Source organism: Bombina bombina, unplaced genomic scaffold, assembly GCF_027579735.1.
Source record: "Bombina bombina isolate aBomBom1 unplaced genomic scaffold, aBomBom1.pri scaffold_1029, whole genome shotgun sequence".
NCBI lineage: Eukaryota > Metazoa > Chordata > Amphibia > Anura > Bombinatoridae > Bombina > Bombina bombina.
In genome coordinates this window covers 1-21,360 of record NW_026510860.1, presented here as the reverse complement: position 1 = coordinate 21,360, position 21,360 = coordinate 1, and the positions used below count along the sequence as shown (strand labels likewise).

General features: G+C 42.7%; 1 protein-coding gene across 1 annotated transcript in view; it reads right to left on the bottom strand.

The window, feature by feature from the left end:
* The window catches only part of LOC128643498 (equilibrative nucleoside transporter 2), a gene marked incomplete at its 5' end in the record, with an annotated part of 29,659 nt that extends 9,104 nt beyond the window's left edge, over positions 1–20,555 (bottom strand). Inside the window, 2 exon segments of the mRNA XM_053696343.1 lie at positions 270–375; positions 20,440–20,555. Coding sequence (XP_053552318.1) covers positions 270–375; positions 20,440–20,555 — 222 coding nt within the window.
* Between the last annotated feature and the right edge of the window lie 805 nt (positions 20,556–21,360).

The window sequence follows — 21,360 nt, the reverse complement described above, 5'->3', positions numbered from 1 at the left end:
GATATGACACGTACATACAACAGGTAGATACAACAGGTAGATATGACACGTACATACAACAGGTAGATATGACACGTACATACAACAGGTAGATATGACACGTACATACAACAGGTAGATACAACAGGTAGATATGACACGTACATACAACAGGTAGATATGACACATACATACAACAGGTAGATATGACACATACATACAACAGGTAGATATGACACATACATACAACAGGTAGATATGACACATACATACAACAGGTAGATACTTACCCCAGGTCTCATTTTCTGTGCTACTCCTCACATTTGCTGTGATAGCCGGAAATACAGAGAGAGTCACCCCAAATGCTATGACTATTGTGAGCGCCATCATCCATATCTGTAAATAAAGATCCCATTTCAGTATAAATATATTGCCTGTGGCTTCTGCATTAATCACACAAGGAGTCTCCTATCCTGTTATATTATACGATCTCTGCTATCGTTGCCTGTGGTGTATTGCACATTAACACAAACTCAGAATAAATCCACATTATCACCTAATGTACCCATAATCCCCAGGACTAAGGAAATGCATCTCCTTCATCTTTATCCACAAGTATAACCTCAGAATAGAAAAACGGAACAAGCGTATAACTGTATGAAATGCAAGAAAAATATAATACATTAAACTCGGTGTATATTACTGTACACAAAAATGTTTCTGCAGATTACCCTTGTATAATATTGTACCTGCTGAACTAAAATATAGCGCCAGACGTGTGATTTGTACCCATGGCGCATTACTTATAGCGCCAGACGTGTGATTTGTACCCATGGGACATTACTTAGCCTTACTAAAATATAGCGCAAGACGTGTGATTTGTACCCATGGCGCATTACTTAACCTTACTAAAATATAGCGCCAGACGTGTGATTTGTACCCATGGCGCATTACTTAACCTTACTGAAATATAGCGCAAGACGTGTGATTTGTACCCATGGCGCATTACTTATAGCGCCAGACGTGTGATTTGTACCCATGGGACATTACTTAGCCTTACTAAAATATAGCGCAAGACGTGTGATTTGTACCCATGGCGCATTACTTAACCTTACTAAAATATAGCGCAAGACGTGTGATTTGTACCCATGGTGCATTACTTAACCTTACTAAAATATAGCGCCAGACGTGTGATTTGTACCCATGGCGCATTACTTAGCCTTACTAAAATATAGCGCAAGACGTGTGATTTGTACCCATGGTGCATTACTTAGCCTTACTGAAATATAGCGCCAGACGTGTGATTTGTACCCATGGCGCATTACTTAGCCTTACTAAAATATAGCGCCAGACGTGTGATTTGTACCCATGGTGCATTACTTAACCTTACTAAAATATAGCGCAAGACGTGTGATTTGTACCCATGGTGCATTACTTAGCCTTACTGAAATATAGCGCCAGACGTGTGATTTGTACCCATGGTGCATTACTTATAGCGCCAGACGTGTGATTTGTACCCATGGTGCATTACTTAGCCTAACTGAAATATAGCGCCAGACGTGTGATTTGTACCCATGGCGCATTACTTAACCTTACTGAAATATAGCGCCAGACGTGTGATTTGTACCCATGGCACATTACTTAGCCTTACTGAAATATAGCGCCAGACGTGTGATTTGTACCCATGGCGCATTACTTAACCTTACTGAAATATAGCGCCAGACGTGTGATTTGTACCCATGGCACATTACTTAGCCTTACTGAAATATAGCGCCAGACGTGTGATTTGTACCCATGGCGCATTACTTAGCCTTACTAAAATATAGCGCCAGACGTGTGATTTGTACCCATGGTGCATTACTTAGCCTTACTGAAATATAGCGCCAGATGTGTGATTTGTACCCATGGCGCATTACTTAGCCTTACTGAAATATAGCGCCAGACGTGTGATTTGTACCCATGGTGCATTACTTAGCCTTACTGAAATATAGCGCCAGACGTGTGATTTGTACCCATGGCGCATTACTTAACCTTACTGAAATATAGCGCCAGACGTGTGATTTGTACCCATGGCGCATTACTTAACCTTACTGAAATATAGCGCCAGACGTGTGATTTGTACCCATGGTGCATTACTTAACCTTACTGAAATATAGCGCCAGACGTGTGATTTGTACCCATGGCGCATTACTTAACCTTACTGAAATATAGCGCCAGATGTGTGATTTGTACCCATGGCGCATTACTTAACCTTACTAAAATATAGCGCCAGACGTGTAATTTGTACCCATGGTGCATTACTTAGCCTTACTGAAATATAGCGCCAGACGTGTGATTTGTACCCATGGTGCATTACTTAGCCTTACTGAAATATAGCGCCAGATGTGTGATTTGTACCCATGGTGTATTACTTATAGCGCCAGACGTGTGATTTGTACCCATGGCGCATTAATTAACCTTACTAAAATATAGCGCAAGACGTGTGATTTGTACCCATGGTGCATTACTTAGCCTTACTGAAATATAGCGCCAGACGTGTGATTTGTACCCATGGTGCATTACTTAACCTTACTGAAATATAGCGCCAGACGTGTGATTTGTACCCATGGCGCATTACTTAGCCTTACTAAAATATAGCGCCAGACGTGTGATTTGTACCCATGGTGCATTACTTAGCCTTACTGAAATATAGCTCCAGACGTGTGATTTGTACCCATGGCGCATTACTTAGCCTTACTGAAGTACAGCGCCAGACGTGTGATTTGTACCCATGGCGCATTACTTAGCCTTACTGAAATATAGCGCCAGACGTGTGATTTGTACCCATGGCGCATTACTTAACCTTACTGAAATATAGCGCCAGACGTGTGATTTGTACCCATGGTGCATTACTTAGCCTAACTGAAATATAGCGCCAGACGTGTGATTTGTACCCATGGCGCATTACTTAACCTTACTAAAATATAGCGCCAGACGTGTGATTTGTACCCATGGTGCATTACTTAACCTTACTAAAATATAGCGCCAGACGTGTGATTTGTACCCATGGTGCATTACTTAGCCTTACTGAAATATAGCGCCAGACGTGTGATTTGTACCCATGGTGCATTACTTAACCTTACTGAAATATAGCGCCAGACGTGTGATTTGTACCCATGGCGCATTACTTAGCCTTACTGAAGTACAGCGCCAGACGTGTGATTTGTACCCATGGCGCATTACTTAGCCTTACTGAAATATAGCGCCAGACGTGTGATTTGTACCCATGGCGCATTACTTAGCCTTACTGAAATATAGCGGCAGACGTGTGATTTGTACCCATGGTGCATTACTTAGCCTTACTGAAATATAGCGCCAGACGTATGATTTGTACCCATGGTGCATTACTTAACCTTACTAAAATATAGCGCCAGACGTGTGATTTGTACCCATGGTGCATTACTTAACCTTACTAAAATATAGCGCCAGACGTGTGATTTGTACCCATGGCGCATTACTTAGCCTTACTGAAATATAGCGCCAGACGTGTGTTTTGTTCCCATGGTGCATTACTTAACCTTACTGAAATATAGCGCAAGACGTGTGATTTGTACCCATGGCGCATTACTTAGCCTTACTGAAATATAGCGCCAGACGTGTGATTTGTACCCATGGCGCATTACTTAACCTTACTGAAATATAGCACCAGACGTGTGATTTGTACCCATGGCGCATTACTTAACCTTAGTAAAATATAGGGCCAGACGTGTGATTTGTACCCATGGCGCATTACGTAACCTTACTGAAATATAGCGCCAGACGTGTGATTTGTACCCATGGTGCATTACTTATAGCGCCAGACGTGTGATTTGTACCCATGGCGCATTACTTAACCTTACTGAAATATAGCGCCAGACGTGTGATTTGTACCCATGGTGCATTACTTAACCTCACTGAAATATAGCGCCAGACGTGTGATTTGTACCCATGGCGCATTACTTAGCCTAACTGAAATATAGCGCCAGACGTGTGATTTGTACCCATGGTGCATTACTTAGCCTTACTGAAATATAGCGCCAGACGTGTGATTTGTACCCATGGCGCATTACTTAACCTTACTGAAATATAGCGCCAGACGTGTGATTTGTACCCATGGTGCATTACTTAACCTTACTAAAATATAGCGCCAGACGTGTGATTTGTACCCATGGTGCATTACTTAACCTTACTGAAATATAGCGCCAGACGTGTGATTTGTACCCATGGCGCATTACTTAACCTTACTGAAATATAGCGCCAGATGTGTGATTTGTACCCATGGCGCATTACTTAACCTTACTAAAATATAGCGCCAGACGTGTAATTTGTACCCATGGTGCATTACTTAGCCTTACTGAAATATAGCGCCAGACGTGTGATTTGTACCCATGGTGCATTACTTAGCCTTACTGAAATATAGCGCCAGATGTGTGATTTGTACCCATGGCGCATTACTTAGCCTTACTGAAATATAGCGCCAGATGTGTGATTTGTACCCATGGTGTATTACTTATAGCGCCAGACGTGTGATTTGTACCCATGGCGCATTACTTAACCTTACTAAAATATAGCGCAAGACGTGTGATTTGTACCCATGGTGCATTACTTAGCCTTACTGAAATATAGCGCCAGACGTGTGATTTGTACCCATGGTGCATTACTTAACCTTACTGAAATATAGCGCCAGACGTGTGATTTGTACCCATGGCGCATTACTTAGCCTTACTAAAATATAGCGCCAGACGTGTGATTTGTACCCATGGTGCATTACTTAGCCTTACTGAAATATAGCTCCAGACGTGTGATTTGTACCCATGGCGCATTACTTAGCCTTACTGAAGTACAGCGCCAGACGTGTGATTTGTACCCATGGCGCATTACTTAGCCTTACTGAAATATAGTGCCAGACGTGTGATTTGTACCCATGGCGCATTACTTAACCTTACTGAAATATAGCGCCAGACGTGTGATTTGTACCCATGGTGCATTACTTAGCCTAACTGAAATATAGCGCCAGACGTGTGATTTGTACCCATGGCGCATTACTTAACCTTACTAAAATATAGCGCCAGACGTGTGATTTGTACCCATGGTGCATTACTTAGCCTTACTGAAATATAGCGCCAGAAGTGTGATTTGTACCCATGGTGCATTACTTAACCTTACTGAAATATAGCGCCAGACGTGTGATTTGTACCCATGGCGCATTACTTAGCCTTACTGAAGTACAGCGCCAGACGTGTGATTTGTACCCATGGCGCATTACTTAGCCTTACTGAAATATAGCGCCAGACGTGTGATTTGTACCCATGGCGCATTACTTAGCCTTACTGAAATATAGCGGCAGACGTGTGATTTGTACCCATGGCGCATTACTTAGCCTTACTGAAATATAGCGCCAGACGTGTGATTTGTACCCATGGTGCATTACTTAACCTTACTAAAATATAGCGCCAGACGTGTGATTTGTACCCATGGTGCATTACTTAACCTTACTAAAATATAGCGCCAGACGTGTGATTTGTACCCATGGTGCATTACTTAACCTTACTAAAATATAGCGCCAGACGTGTGATTTGTACCCATGGCGCATTACTTAGCCTTACTGAAATATAGCGCCAGACGTGTGATTTGTACCCATGGTGCATTACTTAACCTTACTGAAATATAGCGCAAGATGTGTGATTTGTACCCATGGCGCATTACTTAGCCTTACTGAAATATAGCGCCAGACGTGTGATTTGTACCCATGGCGCATTACTTAACCTTACTGAAATATAGCGCCAGACGTGTGATTTGTACCCATGGCGCATTACTTAACCTTAGTAAAATATAGCGCCAGACGTGTGATTTGTACCCATGGCGCATTACGTAACCTTACTGAAATATAGCGCCAGACGTGTGATTTGTACCCATGGTGCATTACTTATAGCGCCAGACGTGTGATTTGTACCCATGGCGCATTACTTAACCTTACTGAAATATAGCGCCAGACGTGTGATTTGTACCCATGGTGCATTACTTAACCTCACTGAAATATAGCGCCAGACGTGTGATTTGTACCCATGGCGCATTACTTAGCCTAACTGAAATATAGCGCCAGACGTGTGATTTGTACCCATGGCGCATTACTTAGCCTAACTGAAATATAGCGGCAGACGTGTGATTTGTACCCATGGTGCATTACTTAGCCTTACTGAAATATAGCGCAAGACGTCTGATTTGTACCCATGGCGCATTACTTAGCCTTACTGAAATATAGCGCCAGACGTGTGATTTGTACCCATGGTGCATTACTTAACCTTACTAAAATATAGCGCCAGACGTGTGATTTGTACCCATGGTGTATTACTTATAGCGCCAGACGTGTGATTTGTACCCATGGCGCATTACTTAGCCTTACTGAAATATAGCGCCAGACGTGTGATTTGTACCCATGGCGCATTACTTAGCCTTACTGAAATATAGCGCCAGACGTCTGATTTGTACCCATGGTGCATTACTTAGCCTTACTGAAATATAGCGCCAGATGTGTGATTTGTACCCATGGCGCATTACTTAGCCTTACTGAAATATAGCGCCAGACGTGTGATTTGTACCCATGGTGCATTACTTAGCCTTACTAAAATATAGCGCCAGACGTGTGATTTGTACCCATGGCGCATTACTTAGCCTTACTGAAATATAGCGCAAGACGTCTGATTTGTACCCATGGCGCATTACTTAGCCTTACTGAAATATAGCGCCAGACGTGTGATTTGTACCCATGGTGCATTACTTAACCTTACTAAAATATAGCGCCAGACGTGTGATTTGTACCCATGGTGTATTACTTATAGCGCCAGACGTGTGATTTGTACCCATGGCGCATTACTTAGCCTTACTGAAATATAGCGCCAGACGTGTGATTTGTACCCATGGCGCATTACTTAGCCTTACTGAAATATAGCGCCAGACGTCTGATTTGTACCCATGGTGCATTACTTAGCCTTACTGAAATATAGCGCCAGATGTGTGATTTGTACCCATGGCGCATTACTTAGCCTTACTGAAATATAGCGCCAGACGTGTGATTTGTACCCATGGTGCATTACTTAGCCTTACTAAAATATAGCGCCAGACGTGTGATTTGTACCCATGGCGCATTACTTAGCCTTACTGAAATATAGCGCAAGACGTCTGATTTGTACCCATGGCGCATTACTTAGCCTTACTGAAATATAGCGCCAGATGTGTGATTTGTACCCATGGTGCATTACTTAACCTTACTAAAATATAGCGCCAGATGTGTGATTTGTACCCATGGCGCATTACTTAACCTTACTAAAATATAGCGCCAGACGTGTGATTTGTACCCATGGTGCATTACTTAGCCTTACTGAAATATAGCGCCAGACGTGTGATTTGTACCCATGGCGCATTACTTAACCTTACTAAAATATAGCGCCAGACGTGTGATTTGTACCCATGGTGCATTACTTAGCTTTACTGAAATATAGCGCCAGACGTGTGATTTGTACCCATGGCGCATTACTTATAGCGTCAGACGTGTGATTTGTACCCATGGTGCATTACTTATAGCGTCAGACGTGTGATTTGTACCCATGGTGCATTACTTAACCTTACTAAAATATAGCGCCAGACGTGTGATTTGTACCCATGGTGCATTTCTTAACCTTACTAAAATATAGCGCCAGACGTGTGATTTGTACCCATGGCGCATTACTTAGCCTTACTGAAATATAACGCCAGACGTGTGATTTGTACCCATGGTGCATTACTTAACCTTACTAAAATATAGCGCCAGACGTGTGATTTGTACCCATGGCGCATTACTTAGCCTTACTGAAATATAGCGCAAGACGTGTGATTTGTACCCATGGCGCATTACTTAGCCTTACTAAAATATAGCGCCAGACGTGTGATTTGTACCCATGGTGCATTACTTAACCTTACTAAAATATAGCGCAAGACGTGTGATTTGTACCCATGGCGCATTACTTAGCCTTACTGAAATATAGCGCCAGACGTGTGATTTGTACCCATGGCGCATTACTTAACCTTACTGAAATATAACGCCAGACGTGTGATTTGTACCCATGGTGCATTACTTAACCTTACTGAAATATAACGCCAGACGTGTGATTTGTACCCATGGTGCATTACTTAACCTTACTGAAATATAACGCCAGACGTGTGATTTGTACCCATGGTGCATTACTTAACCTTACTGAAATATAGCGCCAGACGTGTGATTTGTACCCATGGCGCATTACTTAACCTTACTAAAATATAGCGCCAGATGTGTGATTTGTACCCATGGCGCATTACTTAACCTTACTAAAATATAGCGCCAGACGTGTGATTTGTACCCATGGCGCATTACTTAACCTTACTAAAATATAGCGCCAGACGTGTGATTTGTACCCATGGTGCATTACTTAGCCTTACTGAAATATAACGCCAGACGTGTGATTTGTACCCATGGTGCATTACTTAGCCTTACTGAAATATAGCGCCAGACGTGTGATTTGTACCCATGGCGCATTACTTAACCTTACTGAAATATAGCGCCAGACGTGTGATTTGTACCCATGGCGCATTACTTAACCTTACTAAAATATAGCGCCAGACGTGTGATTTGTACCCATGGTGCATTACTTAACCTTACTGAAATATAGCGCCAGACGTGTGATTTGTACCCATGGCGCATTACTTAACCTTACTGAAATATAGCGCCAGATGTGTGATTTGTACCCATGGCGCATTACTTAACCTTACTAAAATATAGCGCCAGACGTGTAATTTGTACCCATGGTGCATTACTTAGCCTTACTGAAATATAGCGCCAGACGTGTGATTTGTACCCATGGTGCATTACTTAGCCTTACTGAAATATAGCGCCAGATGTGTGATTTGTACCCATGGTGCATTACTTAGCCTTACTGAAATATAGCGCCAGATGTGTGATTTGTACCCATGGTGTATTACTTATAGCGCCAGACGTGTGATTTGTACCCATGGCGCATTAATTAACCTTACTAAAATATAGCGCAAGACGTGTGATTTGTACCCATGGTGCATTACTTAGCCTTACTGAAAAATAGCGCCAGACGTGTGATTTGTACCCATGGTGCATTACTTAACCTTACTGAAATATAGCGCCAGACGTGTGATTTGTACCCATGGCGCATTACTTAGCCTTACTAAAATATAGCGCCAGACGTGTGATTTGTACCCATGGTGCATTACTTAGCCTTACTGAAATATAGCTCCAGACGTGTGATTTGTACCCATGGCGCATTACTTAGCCTTACTGAAGTACAGCGCCAGACGTGTGATTTGTACCCATGGCGCATTACTTAGCCTTACTGAAATATAGCGCCAGACGTGTGATTTGTACCCATGGCGCATTACTTAACCTTACTGAAATATAGCGCCAGACGTGTGATTTGTACCCATGGTGCATTACTTAGCCTAACTGAAATATAGCGCCAGACGTGTGATTTGTACCCATGGCGCATTACTTAACCTTACTAAAATATAGCGCCAGACGTGTGATTTGTACCCATGGTGCATTACTTAACCTTACTAAAATATAGCGCCAGACGTGTGATTTGTACCCATGGTGCATTACTTAGCCTTACTGAAATATAGCGCCAGACGTGTGATTTGTACCCATGGTGCATTACTTAACCTTACTGAAATATAGCGCCAGACGTGTGATTTGTACCCATGGCGCATTACTTAGCCTAACTGAAGTACAGCGCCAGACGTGTGATTTGTACCCATGGCGCATTACTTAGCCTTACTGAAATATAGCGCCAGACGTGTGATTTGTACCCATGGCGCATTACTTAGCCTTACTGAAATATAGCGGCAGACGTGTGATTTGTACCCATGGTGCATTACTTAGCCTTACTGAAATATAGCGCCAGACGTATGATTTGTACCCATGGTGCATTACTTAACCTTACTAAAATATAGCGCCAGACGTGTGATTTGTACCCATGGTGCATTACTTAACCTTACTAAAATATAGCGCCAGACGTGTGATTTGTACCCATGGCGCATTACTTAGCCTTACTGAAATATAGCGCCAGACGTGTGTTTTGTTCCCATGGTGCATTACTTAACCTTACTGAAATATAGCGCAAGACGTGTGATTTATACCCATGGCGCATTACTTAGCCTTACTGAAATATAGCGCCAGACGTGTGATTTGTACCCATGGCGCATTACTTAACCTTACTGAAATATAGCACCAGACGTGTGATTTGTACCCATGGCGCATTACTTAACCTTAGTAAAATATAGGGCCAGACGTGTGATTTGTACCCATGGCGCATTACGTAACCTTACTGAAATATAGCGCCAGACGTGTGATTTGTACCCATGGTGCATTACTTATAGCGCCAGACGTGTGATTTGTACCCATGGCGCATTACTTAACCTTACTGAAATATAGCGCCAGACGTGTGATTTGTACCCATGGTGCATTACTTAACCTCACTGAAATATAGCGCCAGACGTGTGATTTGTACCCATGGCGCATTACTTAGCCTAACTGAAATATAGCGCCAGACGTGTGATTTGTACCCATGGTGCATTACTTAGCCTTACTGAAATATAGCGCCAGACGTGTGATTTGTACCCATGGCGCATTACTTAACCTTACTGAAATATAGTGCCAGACGTGTGATTTGTACCCATGGTGCATTACTTAACCTTACTAAAATATAGCGCCAGACGTGTGATTTGTACCCATGGTGCATTACTTAACCTTACTGAAATATAGCGCCAGACGTGTGATTTGTACCCATGGCGCATTACTTAACCTTACTGAAATATAGCGCCAGATGTGTGATTTGTACCCATGGCGCATTACTTAACCTTACTAAAATATAGCGCCAGACGTGTGATTTGTACCCATGGTGCATTACTTAGCCTTACTGAAATATAGCGCCAGACGTGTGATTTGTACCCATGGTGCATTACTTAGCCTTACTGAAATATAGCGCCAGATGTGTGATTTGTACCCATGGCGCATTACTTAGCCTTACTGAAATATAGCGCCAGATGTGTGATTTGTACCCATGGTGTATTACTTATAGCGCCAGACGTGTGATTTGTACCCATGGCGCATTACTTAACCTTACTAAAATATAGCGCAAGACGTGTGATTTGTACCCATGGTGCATTACTTAGCCTTACTGAAATATAGCGCCAGACGTGTGATTTGTACCCATGGTGCATTACTTAACCTTACTGAAATATAGCGCCAGACGTGTGATTTGTACCCATGGCGCATTACTTAGCCTTACTAAAATATAGCGCCAGACGTGTGATTTGTACCCATGGTGCATTACTTAGCCTTACTGAAATATAGCTCCAGACGTGTGATTTGTACCCATGGCGCATTACTTAGCCTTACTGAAGTACAGCGCCAGACGTGTGATTTGTACCCATGGCGCATTACTTAGCCTTACTGAAATATAGTGCCAGACGTGTGATTTGTACCCATGGCGCATTACTTAACCTTACTGAAATATAGCGCCAGACGTGTGATTTGTACCCATGGTGCATTACTTAGCCTAACTGAAATATAGCGCCAGACGTGTGATTTGTACCCATGGCGCATTACTTAACCTTACTAAAATATAGCGCCAGACGTGTGATTTGTACCCATGGTGCATTACTTAGCCTTACTGAAATATAGCGCCAGACGTGTGATTTGTACCCATGGTGCATTACTTAACCTTACTGAAATATAGCGCCAGACGTGTGATTTGTACCCATGGCGCATTACTTAGCCTTACTGAAGTACAGCGCCAGACGTGTGATTTGTACCCATGGCGCATTACTTAGCCTTACTGAAATATAGCGCCAGACGTGTGATTTGTACCCATGGCGCATTACTTAGCCTTACTGAAATATAGCGGCAGACGTGTGATTTGTACCCATGGCGCATTACTTAGCCTTACTGAAATATAGCGCCAGACGTGTGATTTGTACCCATGGTGCATTACTTAACCTTACTAAAATATAGCGCCAGACGTGTGATTTGTACCCATGGTGCATTACTTAACCTTACTAAAATATAGCGCCAGACGTGTGATTTGTACCCATGGTGCATTACTTAACCTTACTAAAATATAGCGCCAGACGTGTGATTTGTACCCATGGCGCATTACTTAGCCTTACTGAAATATAGCGCCAGACGTGTGATTTGTACCCATGGTGCATTACTTAACCTTACTGAAATATAGCGCAAGATGTGTGATTTGTACCCATGGCGCATTACTTAGCCTTACTGAAATATAGCGCCAGACGTGTGATTTGTACCCATGGCGCATTACTTAACCTTACTGAAATATAGCGCCAGACGTGTGATTTGTACCCATGGCGCATTACTTAACCTTAGTAAAATATAGCGCCAGACGTGTGATTTGTACCCATGGCGCATTACGTAACCTTACTGAAATATAGCGCCAGACGTGTGATTTGTACCCATGGTGCATTACTTATAGCGCCAGACGTGTGATTTGTACCCATGGCGCATTACTTAACCTTACTGAAATATAGCGCCAGACGTGTGATTTGTACCCATGGTGCATTACTTAACCTCACTGAAATATAGCGCCAGACGTGTGTTTTGTTCCCATGGTGCATTACTTAGCCTAACTGAAATATAGCGCCAGACGTGTGTTTTGTTCCCATGGTGCATTACTTAGCCTTACTGAAATATAGCGCCAGACGTGTGATTTGTACCCATGGCGCATTACTTAGCCTAACTGAAATATAGCGCCAGACGTGTGATTTGTACCCATGGTGCATTACTTAACCTTACTAAAATATAGCGCCAGACGTGTGATTTGTACCCATGGTGTATTACTTATAGCGCCAGACGTGTGATTTGTACCCATGGCGCATTACTTAGCCTTACTGAAATATAGCGCCAGACGTGTGATTTGTACCCATGGCGCATTACTTAGCCTTACTGAAATATAGCGCCAGACGTCTGATTTGTACCCATGGTGCATTACTTAGCCTTACTGAAATATAGCGCCAGATGTGTGATTTGTACCCATGGCGCATTACTTAGCCTTACTGAAATATAGCGCCAGACGTGTGATTTGTACCCATGGTGCATTACTTAGCCTTACTAAAATATAGCGCCAGACGTGTGATTTGTACCCATGGCGCATTACTTAGCCTTACTGAAATATAGCGCAAGACGTCTGATTTGTACCCATGGCGCATTACTTAGCCTTACTGAAATATAGCGCCAGACGTGTGATTTGTACCCATGGTGCATTACTTAACCTTACTAAAATATAGCGCCAGACGTGTGATTTGTACCCATGGTGTATTACTTATAGCGCCAGACGTGTGATTTGTACCCATGGCGCATTACTTAGCCTTACTGAAATATAGCGCCAGACGTGTGATTTGTACCCATGGCGCATTACTTAGCCTTACTGAAATATAGCGCCAGACGTCTGATTTGTACCCATGGTGCATTACTTAGCCTTACTGAAATATAGCGCCAGATGTGTGATTTGTACCCATGGCGCATTACTTAGCCTTACTGAAATATAGCGCCAGACGTGTGATTTGTACCCATGGTGCATTACTTAGCCTTACTAAAATATAGCGCCAGACGTGTGATTTGTACCCATGGCGCATTACTTAGCCTTACTGAAATATAGCGCAAGACGTCTGATTTGTACCCATGGCGCATTACTTAGCCTTACTGAAATATAGCGCCAGATGTGTGATTTGTACCCATGGTGCATTACTTAACCTTACTAAAATATAGCGCCAGATGTGTGATTTGTACCCATGGCGCATTACTTAACCTTACTAAAATATAGCGCCAGACGTGTGATTTGTACCCATGGTGCATTACTTAGCCTTACTGAAATATAGCGCCAGACGTGTGATTTGTACCCATGGCGCATTACTTAACCTTACTAAAATATAGCGCCAGACGTGTGATTTGTACCCATGGTGCATTACTTAGCTTTACTGAAATATAGCGCCAGACGTGTGATTTGTACCCATGGCGCATTACTTATAGCGTCAGACGTGTGATTTGTACCCATGGTGCATTACTTATAGCGTCAGACGTGTGATTTGTACCCATGGTGCATTACTTAACCTTACTAAAATATAGCGCCAGACGTGTGATTTGTACCCATGGTGCATTTCTTAACCTTACTAAAATATAGCGCCAGACGTGTGATTTGTACCCATGGCGCATTACTTAGCCTTACTGAAATATAACGCCAGACGTGTGATTTGTACCCATGGTGCATTACTTAACCTTACTAAAATATAGCGCCAGACGTGTGATTTGTACCCATGGCGCATTACTTAGCCTTACTGAAATATAGCGCAAGACGTGTGATTTGTACCCATGGCGCATTACTTAGCCTTACTAAAATATAGCGCCAGACGTGTGATTTGTACCCATGGCGCATTACTTAACCTTACTAAAATATAGCGCAAGACGTGTGATTTGTACCCATGGCGCATTACTTAGCCTTACTGAAATATAGCGCCAGACGTGTGATTTGTACCCATGGCGCATTACTTAACCTTACTGAAATATAACGCCAGACGTGTGATTTGTACCCATGGTGCATTACTTAACCTTACTGAAATATAACGCCAGACGTGTGATTTGTACCCATGGTGCATTACTTAACCTTACTGAAATATAACGCCAGACGTGTGATTTGTACCCATGGTGCATTACTTAACCTTACTGAAATATAGCGCCAGACGTGTGATTTGTACCCATGGCGCATTACTTAACCTTACTAAAATATAGCGCCAGATGTGTGATTTGTACCCATGGCGCATTACTTAACCTTACTAAAATATAGCGCCAGACGTGTGATTTGTACCCATGGCGCATTACTTAGCCTTACTGAAATATAACGCCAGACGTGTGATTTGTACCTATGGCGCATTACTTAGCCTAACTGAAATATAGCGGCAGACGTGTGATTTGTACCCATGGCGCATTACTTAGCCTAACTGAAATATAGCGCCAGACGTCTGATTTGTACCCATGGCGCATTACTTAGCCTTACTGAAATATAGCGCCAGACGTCTGATTTGTACCCATGGCGCATTACTTAGCCTTACTGAAATATAGCGCCAGACGTGTGATTTGTACCCATGGTGCATTACTTAGCCTTACTGAAATATAGCGCCAGACGTGTGATTTGTACCCATGGTGCATTACTTAGCCTTACTAAAATATAGCGCCAGACGTGTGATTTGTACCCATGGTGCATTACTTAGCCTTACTGAAATATAGCGCCAGACGTGTGATTTGTACCCATGGTGCATTACTTAGCCTTACTAAAATATAGCGCCAGACGTGTGATTTGTACCCATGGCGCATTACTAAGCCTTACTAAAATATAGCGCCAGACGTGTGATTTGTACCCATGGCGCATTACTAAGCCTTACTGAAATATAGCGCCAGACGTGTGATTTGTACCCATGGCGCATTACTTAGCCTTACTAAAATATAGCGCCAGACGTGTGATTTGTACCCATGGTGTATTACTTATAGCGCCAGACGTGTGATTTGTACCCATGGTGCATTACTTAACCTTACTAAAATATAGCGCCAGACGTGTGATTTGTACCCATGGCGCATTACTTAACCTTACTGAAATATAGCGTCAGACGTGTGATTTGTACCCATGGCGCATTACTTAGCCTTACTGAAATATAGCGCCAGACGTGTGATTTGTACCCATGGCGCATTACTTAGCCTTACTGAAATATAGCGCCAGACGTGTGATTTGTACCCATGGTGCATTACTTATAGCGCCAGACGTATGATTTGTACCCATGGTGCATTACTTAACCTTACTGAAATATAGCGCCAGACGTGTGATTTGTACCCATGGCGCATTACTTAGCCTTACTGAAATATAGCGCCAGAAGTGTGATTTGTACCCATGGTGCATTACTTATAGCGCCAGACGTGTGATTTGTACCCATGGCGCATTACTTAGCCTTACTGAAATATAGCGCCAGACGTCTGATTTGTACCCATGGCGCATTACTTAGCCTTACTGAAATATAGCGCCAGATGTGTGATTTGTACCCATGGTGCATTACTTAGCCTTACTGAAATATAGCGTCAGACGTGTGATTTGTACCCATGGTGCATTACTTAGCCTTACTGAAATATAGCGCCAGACGTGTGATTTGTACCCATGGTGCATTACTTAGCCTTACTAAAATATAGCGCCAGACGTGTGATTTGTACCCATGGTGCATTACTTAGCCTTACTGAAATATAGCGCCAGACGTGTGATTTGTACCCATGGTGCATTACTTAGCCTTACTAAAATATAGCGCCAGACGTGTGATTTGTACCCATGGCGCATTACTAAGCCTTACTAAAATATAGCGCCAGACGTGTGATTTGTACCCATGGCGCATTACTAAGCCTTACTGAAATATAGCGCCAGACGTGTGATTTGTACCCATGGCGCATTACTTAGCCTTACTAAAATATAGCGCCAGACGTGTGATTTGTACCCATGGCGCATTACTTAGCCTTACTAAAATATAGCGCCAGACGTGTGATTTGTACCCATGGCGCATTACTTATAGCGCCAGACGTGTGATTTGTACCCATGGTGCATTACTTAACCTTACTAAAATATAGCGCCAGACGTGTGATTTGTACCCATGGCGCATTACTTAACCTTACTGAAATATAGCGTCAGACGTGTGATTTGTACCCATGGCGCATTACTTAGCCTTACTGAAATATAGCGCCAGACGTGTGATTTGTACCCATGGCGCATTACTTAGCCTTACTGAAATATAGCGCCAGACGTGTGATTTGTACCCATGGTGCATTACTTATAGCGCCAGACGTATGATTTGTACCCATGGTGCATTACTTAACCTTACTGAAATATAGCGCCAGACGTGTGATTTGTACCCATGGCGCATTACTTAGCCTTACTGAAATATAGCGCCAGAAGTGTGATTTGTACCCATGGTGCATTACTTATAGCGCCAGACGTGTGATTTGTACCCATGGCGCATTACTTAGCCTTACTGAAATATAGCGCCAGACGTGTGATTTGTACCCATGGTGCATTACTTATAGCGCCAGACGTGTGATTTGTACCCATGGCGCATTACTTAGCCTTACTGAAATATAGCGTCAGACGTGTGATTTGTACCCATGGTGCATTACTTAGCCTTACTAAAATATAGCGCCAGACGTGTGATTTGTACCCATGGCGCATTACTAAGCCTTACTGAAATATAGCGCCAGACGTGTGATTTGTACCCATGGCGCATTACTTAGCCTTACTAAAATATAGCGCCAGACGTGTGATTTGTACCCATGGTGCATTACTTAGCCTTACTAAAATATAGCGCCAGACGTGTGATTTGTACCCATGGCGCATTACTTATAGCGCCAGACGTGTGATTTGTACCCATGGTGCATTACTTAACCTTACTAAAATATAGCGCCAGACGTGTGATTTGTACCCATGGCGCATTACTTATAGCGCCAGACGTGTGATTTGTACCCATGGTGCATTACTTAACCTTACTAAAATATAGCGCAAGACGTGTGATTTGTACCCATGGTGCATTACTTAGCCTTACTAAAATATAGCGCCAGACGTGTGATTTGTACCCATGGCGCATTACTTATAGCGCCAGACGTGTGATTTGTACCCATGGTGCATTACTTAACCTTACTAAAATATAGCGCAAGACGTGTGATTTGTACCCATGGTGTATTACTTATAGCGCCAGACGTGTGATTTGTACCCATGGCGCATTACTTAGCCTTACTAAAATATAGCGCAAGACGTGTGATTTTTACCCATGGTGCATTACTTATAGCGCCAGATGTGATTTGTACCCATGGCGCATTACTTAGCCTAACTGAAATATAGCGCCAGACGTGTGATTTGTACCCATGGCCAGTGGCGTATTTAGGTTTTGTGCTGCCCTAGGCACTCAAAATTCTGCTGCCCCCCTACCCCCCACCATCCTAGCTTTTTGGCCTTTTTCAGCCTTAATATTTTTTGGTCTGGGTGTTTCATGACATTTTTTTTTTCATGGCATTTGCAAAGTAAATATTAACCGCCGCTAGCAAAAAACTTGCATACACTCATGTGGGTTGAATTAAGCCTGCATGCACCTCAGCAGGTTTGAAGGGAGAGAAAAAAAGGGAGAAAGAGAAAAAAAATAGTGGGAGAGGAGAAAATGGAGGGAGAGGACAGAAATAAGGGAGGAAGATGAGAAAAGAAACACACAGGCTCAGTCTGACACAAACTTTCACTCACAAACTCTTACATTCTCTCACAGACACACACACACTCTTCTACCCTATCTCTCATATACACTCTCTCTCTCTCTCTCTCTCTCTCTCTCTCTCTCTCTCTCTCTCTCTAAGGCACTGACATTTTCCCACACACACATCCCAGGAATAGAAACATTTTTATGGGAATTTTACCTTTATTTTTGTTCTTATTTCATATTTTTGTAATTGTAAATACACTTATTCTGTGTCTGTGAAGATCAAGCAAGATCATTCAGGGCTGCAAAGTTTATCTAAGTAAAATAGCAAATGACATTCAGAAAACATCACATCAAGTGGCTCTTGCAACAAGTCTTGTTCTGAAAGCTGAGTAATTGTGCTGTGTTTTTTTTTTTACAAATATCTGCCACTGGCAGCAAAGGGTTAAAATAAGGCTGAGAAGTCTCACCTAAGTACAGCAGAAGACGTTATGGTCTGCAACTCTGTAAAGCTCCGTGAAGGTAATTAGCAGGAGGAGGAGGGGATCTTATCTGATTAGACCGAGAGCAGGAAAGGCAGGCAGCTAACGTTCACAGAATCTTTATTTTACTGCACTGACCTCCCTTGTTACCTCTGTGCGTTTGCCTGTTAGCTGACAGGGTGTAAAAGCCAACTTGCTACACAGCAGTGTAAAATGCAGTATTTACGGAGCAGGAAGCTCAGAGCACCAGCAAGAGTCAGACACAGTGAGACCAATGTGGCATTGCGGTGATAGCCCCATGAAACAGGAACTACACTGCTGTGCTGTCAGTCACTAAGTTGCTGTGTGCTGGAAAAGCAGGGCATTAAATTCAAAACTACCTAATAACGGATGGTGTACTGAATGATCATGTTTGTTTTAAAAGCAAAAGCCTACTTACCGCTGTGAACTCGGTCCCTCTGCAATCCTCTCTGTCACAAGTATCGACTGAGATGCAAGTGAAAAAGCTCCCGCCTCCTGACACTAACTCCTGCTGCCCGTGCTAAATAACTACTCCTGTCTCCAGCTCTCTCACCCGGACTGCCACCATTTAAACAAAACAAAAACAATTTCAAATAATAAAAAAAAAACAATGCATCTAATATTAGCATGTGCGCTCTCCTAGTGAGCAGCATGCATATAATCAGCTGGGTCTGCCGCCCCCCCAAATCTGCCGCCCTAGGCCCGTGCCTTGTTAGCCTAGGCCATGATACGCCCCTGCCCATGGCGCATTACTTAGCCTCACTGATATATAGCGCCAGACGTGTGATTTGTACCTATGGCGCATTACTTAGCCTAACTGAAATATAGCGCCAGACGTGTGATTTGTACCCATGGCGCATTACTTAGCCTTACTGAAATATAGCGCCAGACGTGTGATTTGTACCCATGGCGCATTACTTAGCCTTACTGAAATATAGCGCCAGACGTGTGATTTGTACCCATGGCGCATTACTTAGCCTTACTGAAATATAGCGCCAGACGTGTGATTTGTACCCATGGCGCATTACTTAGCCTTACTGAAATATAGCGCCAGACCTGTAATTTGTAGCCATGGCGCATTACTTAGCCTTACTGAAATATAGCGCCAGACCTGTAATTTGTACCCATGGCGCATTACTTAGCCTTACTGAAATATAGCGCCAGACGTGTGATTTGTACTCATGGCGCATTACTTAGCCTTATTAAAATATAGCGCCAGACGTGTGATTTGTACCCATGGTGCATTACTTAACCTTACTGAAGTACAGCGCCAGACGTGTGATTTGTACCCATGGCGCATTACTTAGCCTTACTAAAATATAGTGCCAGACGTGTGATTTGTACCCATGGCGCATTACTTAGCCTTACTGAAATATAGCGCCAGATGTGTGATTTGTACCCATGGAACATTACTTAGCCTTACTGAAATATAGCGCCAGACGTGTGATTTGTACCCATGGCGCATTACTTAGCCTTACTGAAATATAGCGCCAGACGTGTGATTTGTACTCATGGCGCATTACTTAGCCTTACTGAAGTACAGCGCCAGGCGTGTGATTTGTACCCATGGCCGACATTAACAAATTATTTTTTAAATGGCATTTTATAAAGCAATGTTTCGTACCTTGCGTAACACAGCACATATAGAGACTTTCTGAGGTCCTTCACCCTTCGCAACAGATTCTGCCTCATTAATCAACAGCACAGCTTTCTTCTGCCCTGCGGCTTCTCCATTACCCTCTGTAGATACAAATCATTTGTATGATAGTGAAATAGCCAGAATACATAGAAATATGCTAAACACTGATAATGAGCACACTGCACTGTATAATGATGTGAGAATCTATACACTGATAATGAGCATGCTGTACTGTATAATGATGTGAGTATCTACACACTGATAATGAGCATGCTGCACTGTATAATGATGTGAGTATCTATACACTGATAATCGGCACACTGTACTGTATAATGATGTGAGTATATATACACTGATAATGAGCACACTGCTCTGTATAATGATGTGAGTATATATACACTGATAATGAGCACACTGCACTGTATAATGATGTGAGTATATATACACTGATAATGAGCACACTGCTCTGTATAATGATGTGAGAATCTATACACTGATAATGAGCACACTATACTGTATAATGATGTGAGTATCTATACACTGATAATGAGCACACTATACTGTATAATGATGTGAGTATCTATACACTGATAATGAGCACACTGCACTGTATAATGATGTGAGTATCTATACACTGACAATGAGCACGCTGCACTGTATAATGATGTGAGTATCTATACACTGATAATGAGCACACTGCACTGTATAATGATGTGAGTATCTATACACTGACAATGAGCACGCTGCACTGTATAATGATGTGAGTATCTATACACTGATAATGAGCACACTGCACTGTATAATGATGTGAGTATCTATACACTGATAATGAGCACACTGCACTGTATAATGATGTGAGTATCTATACACTGATAATGAGCACACTGCACTGTATAATAATGTGAG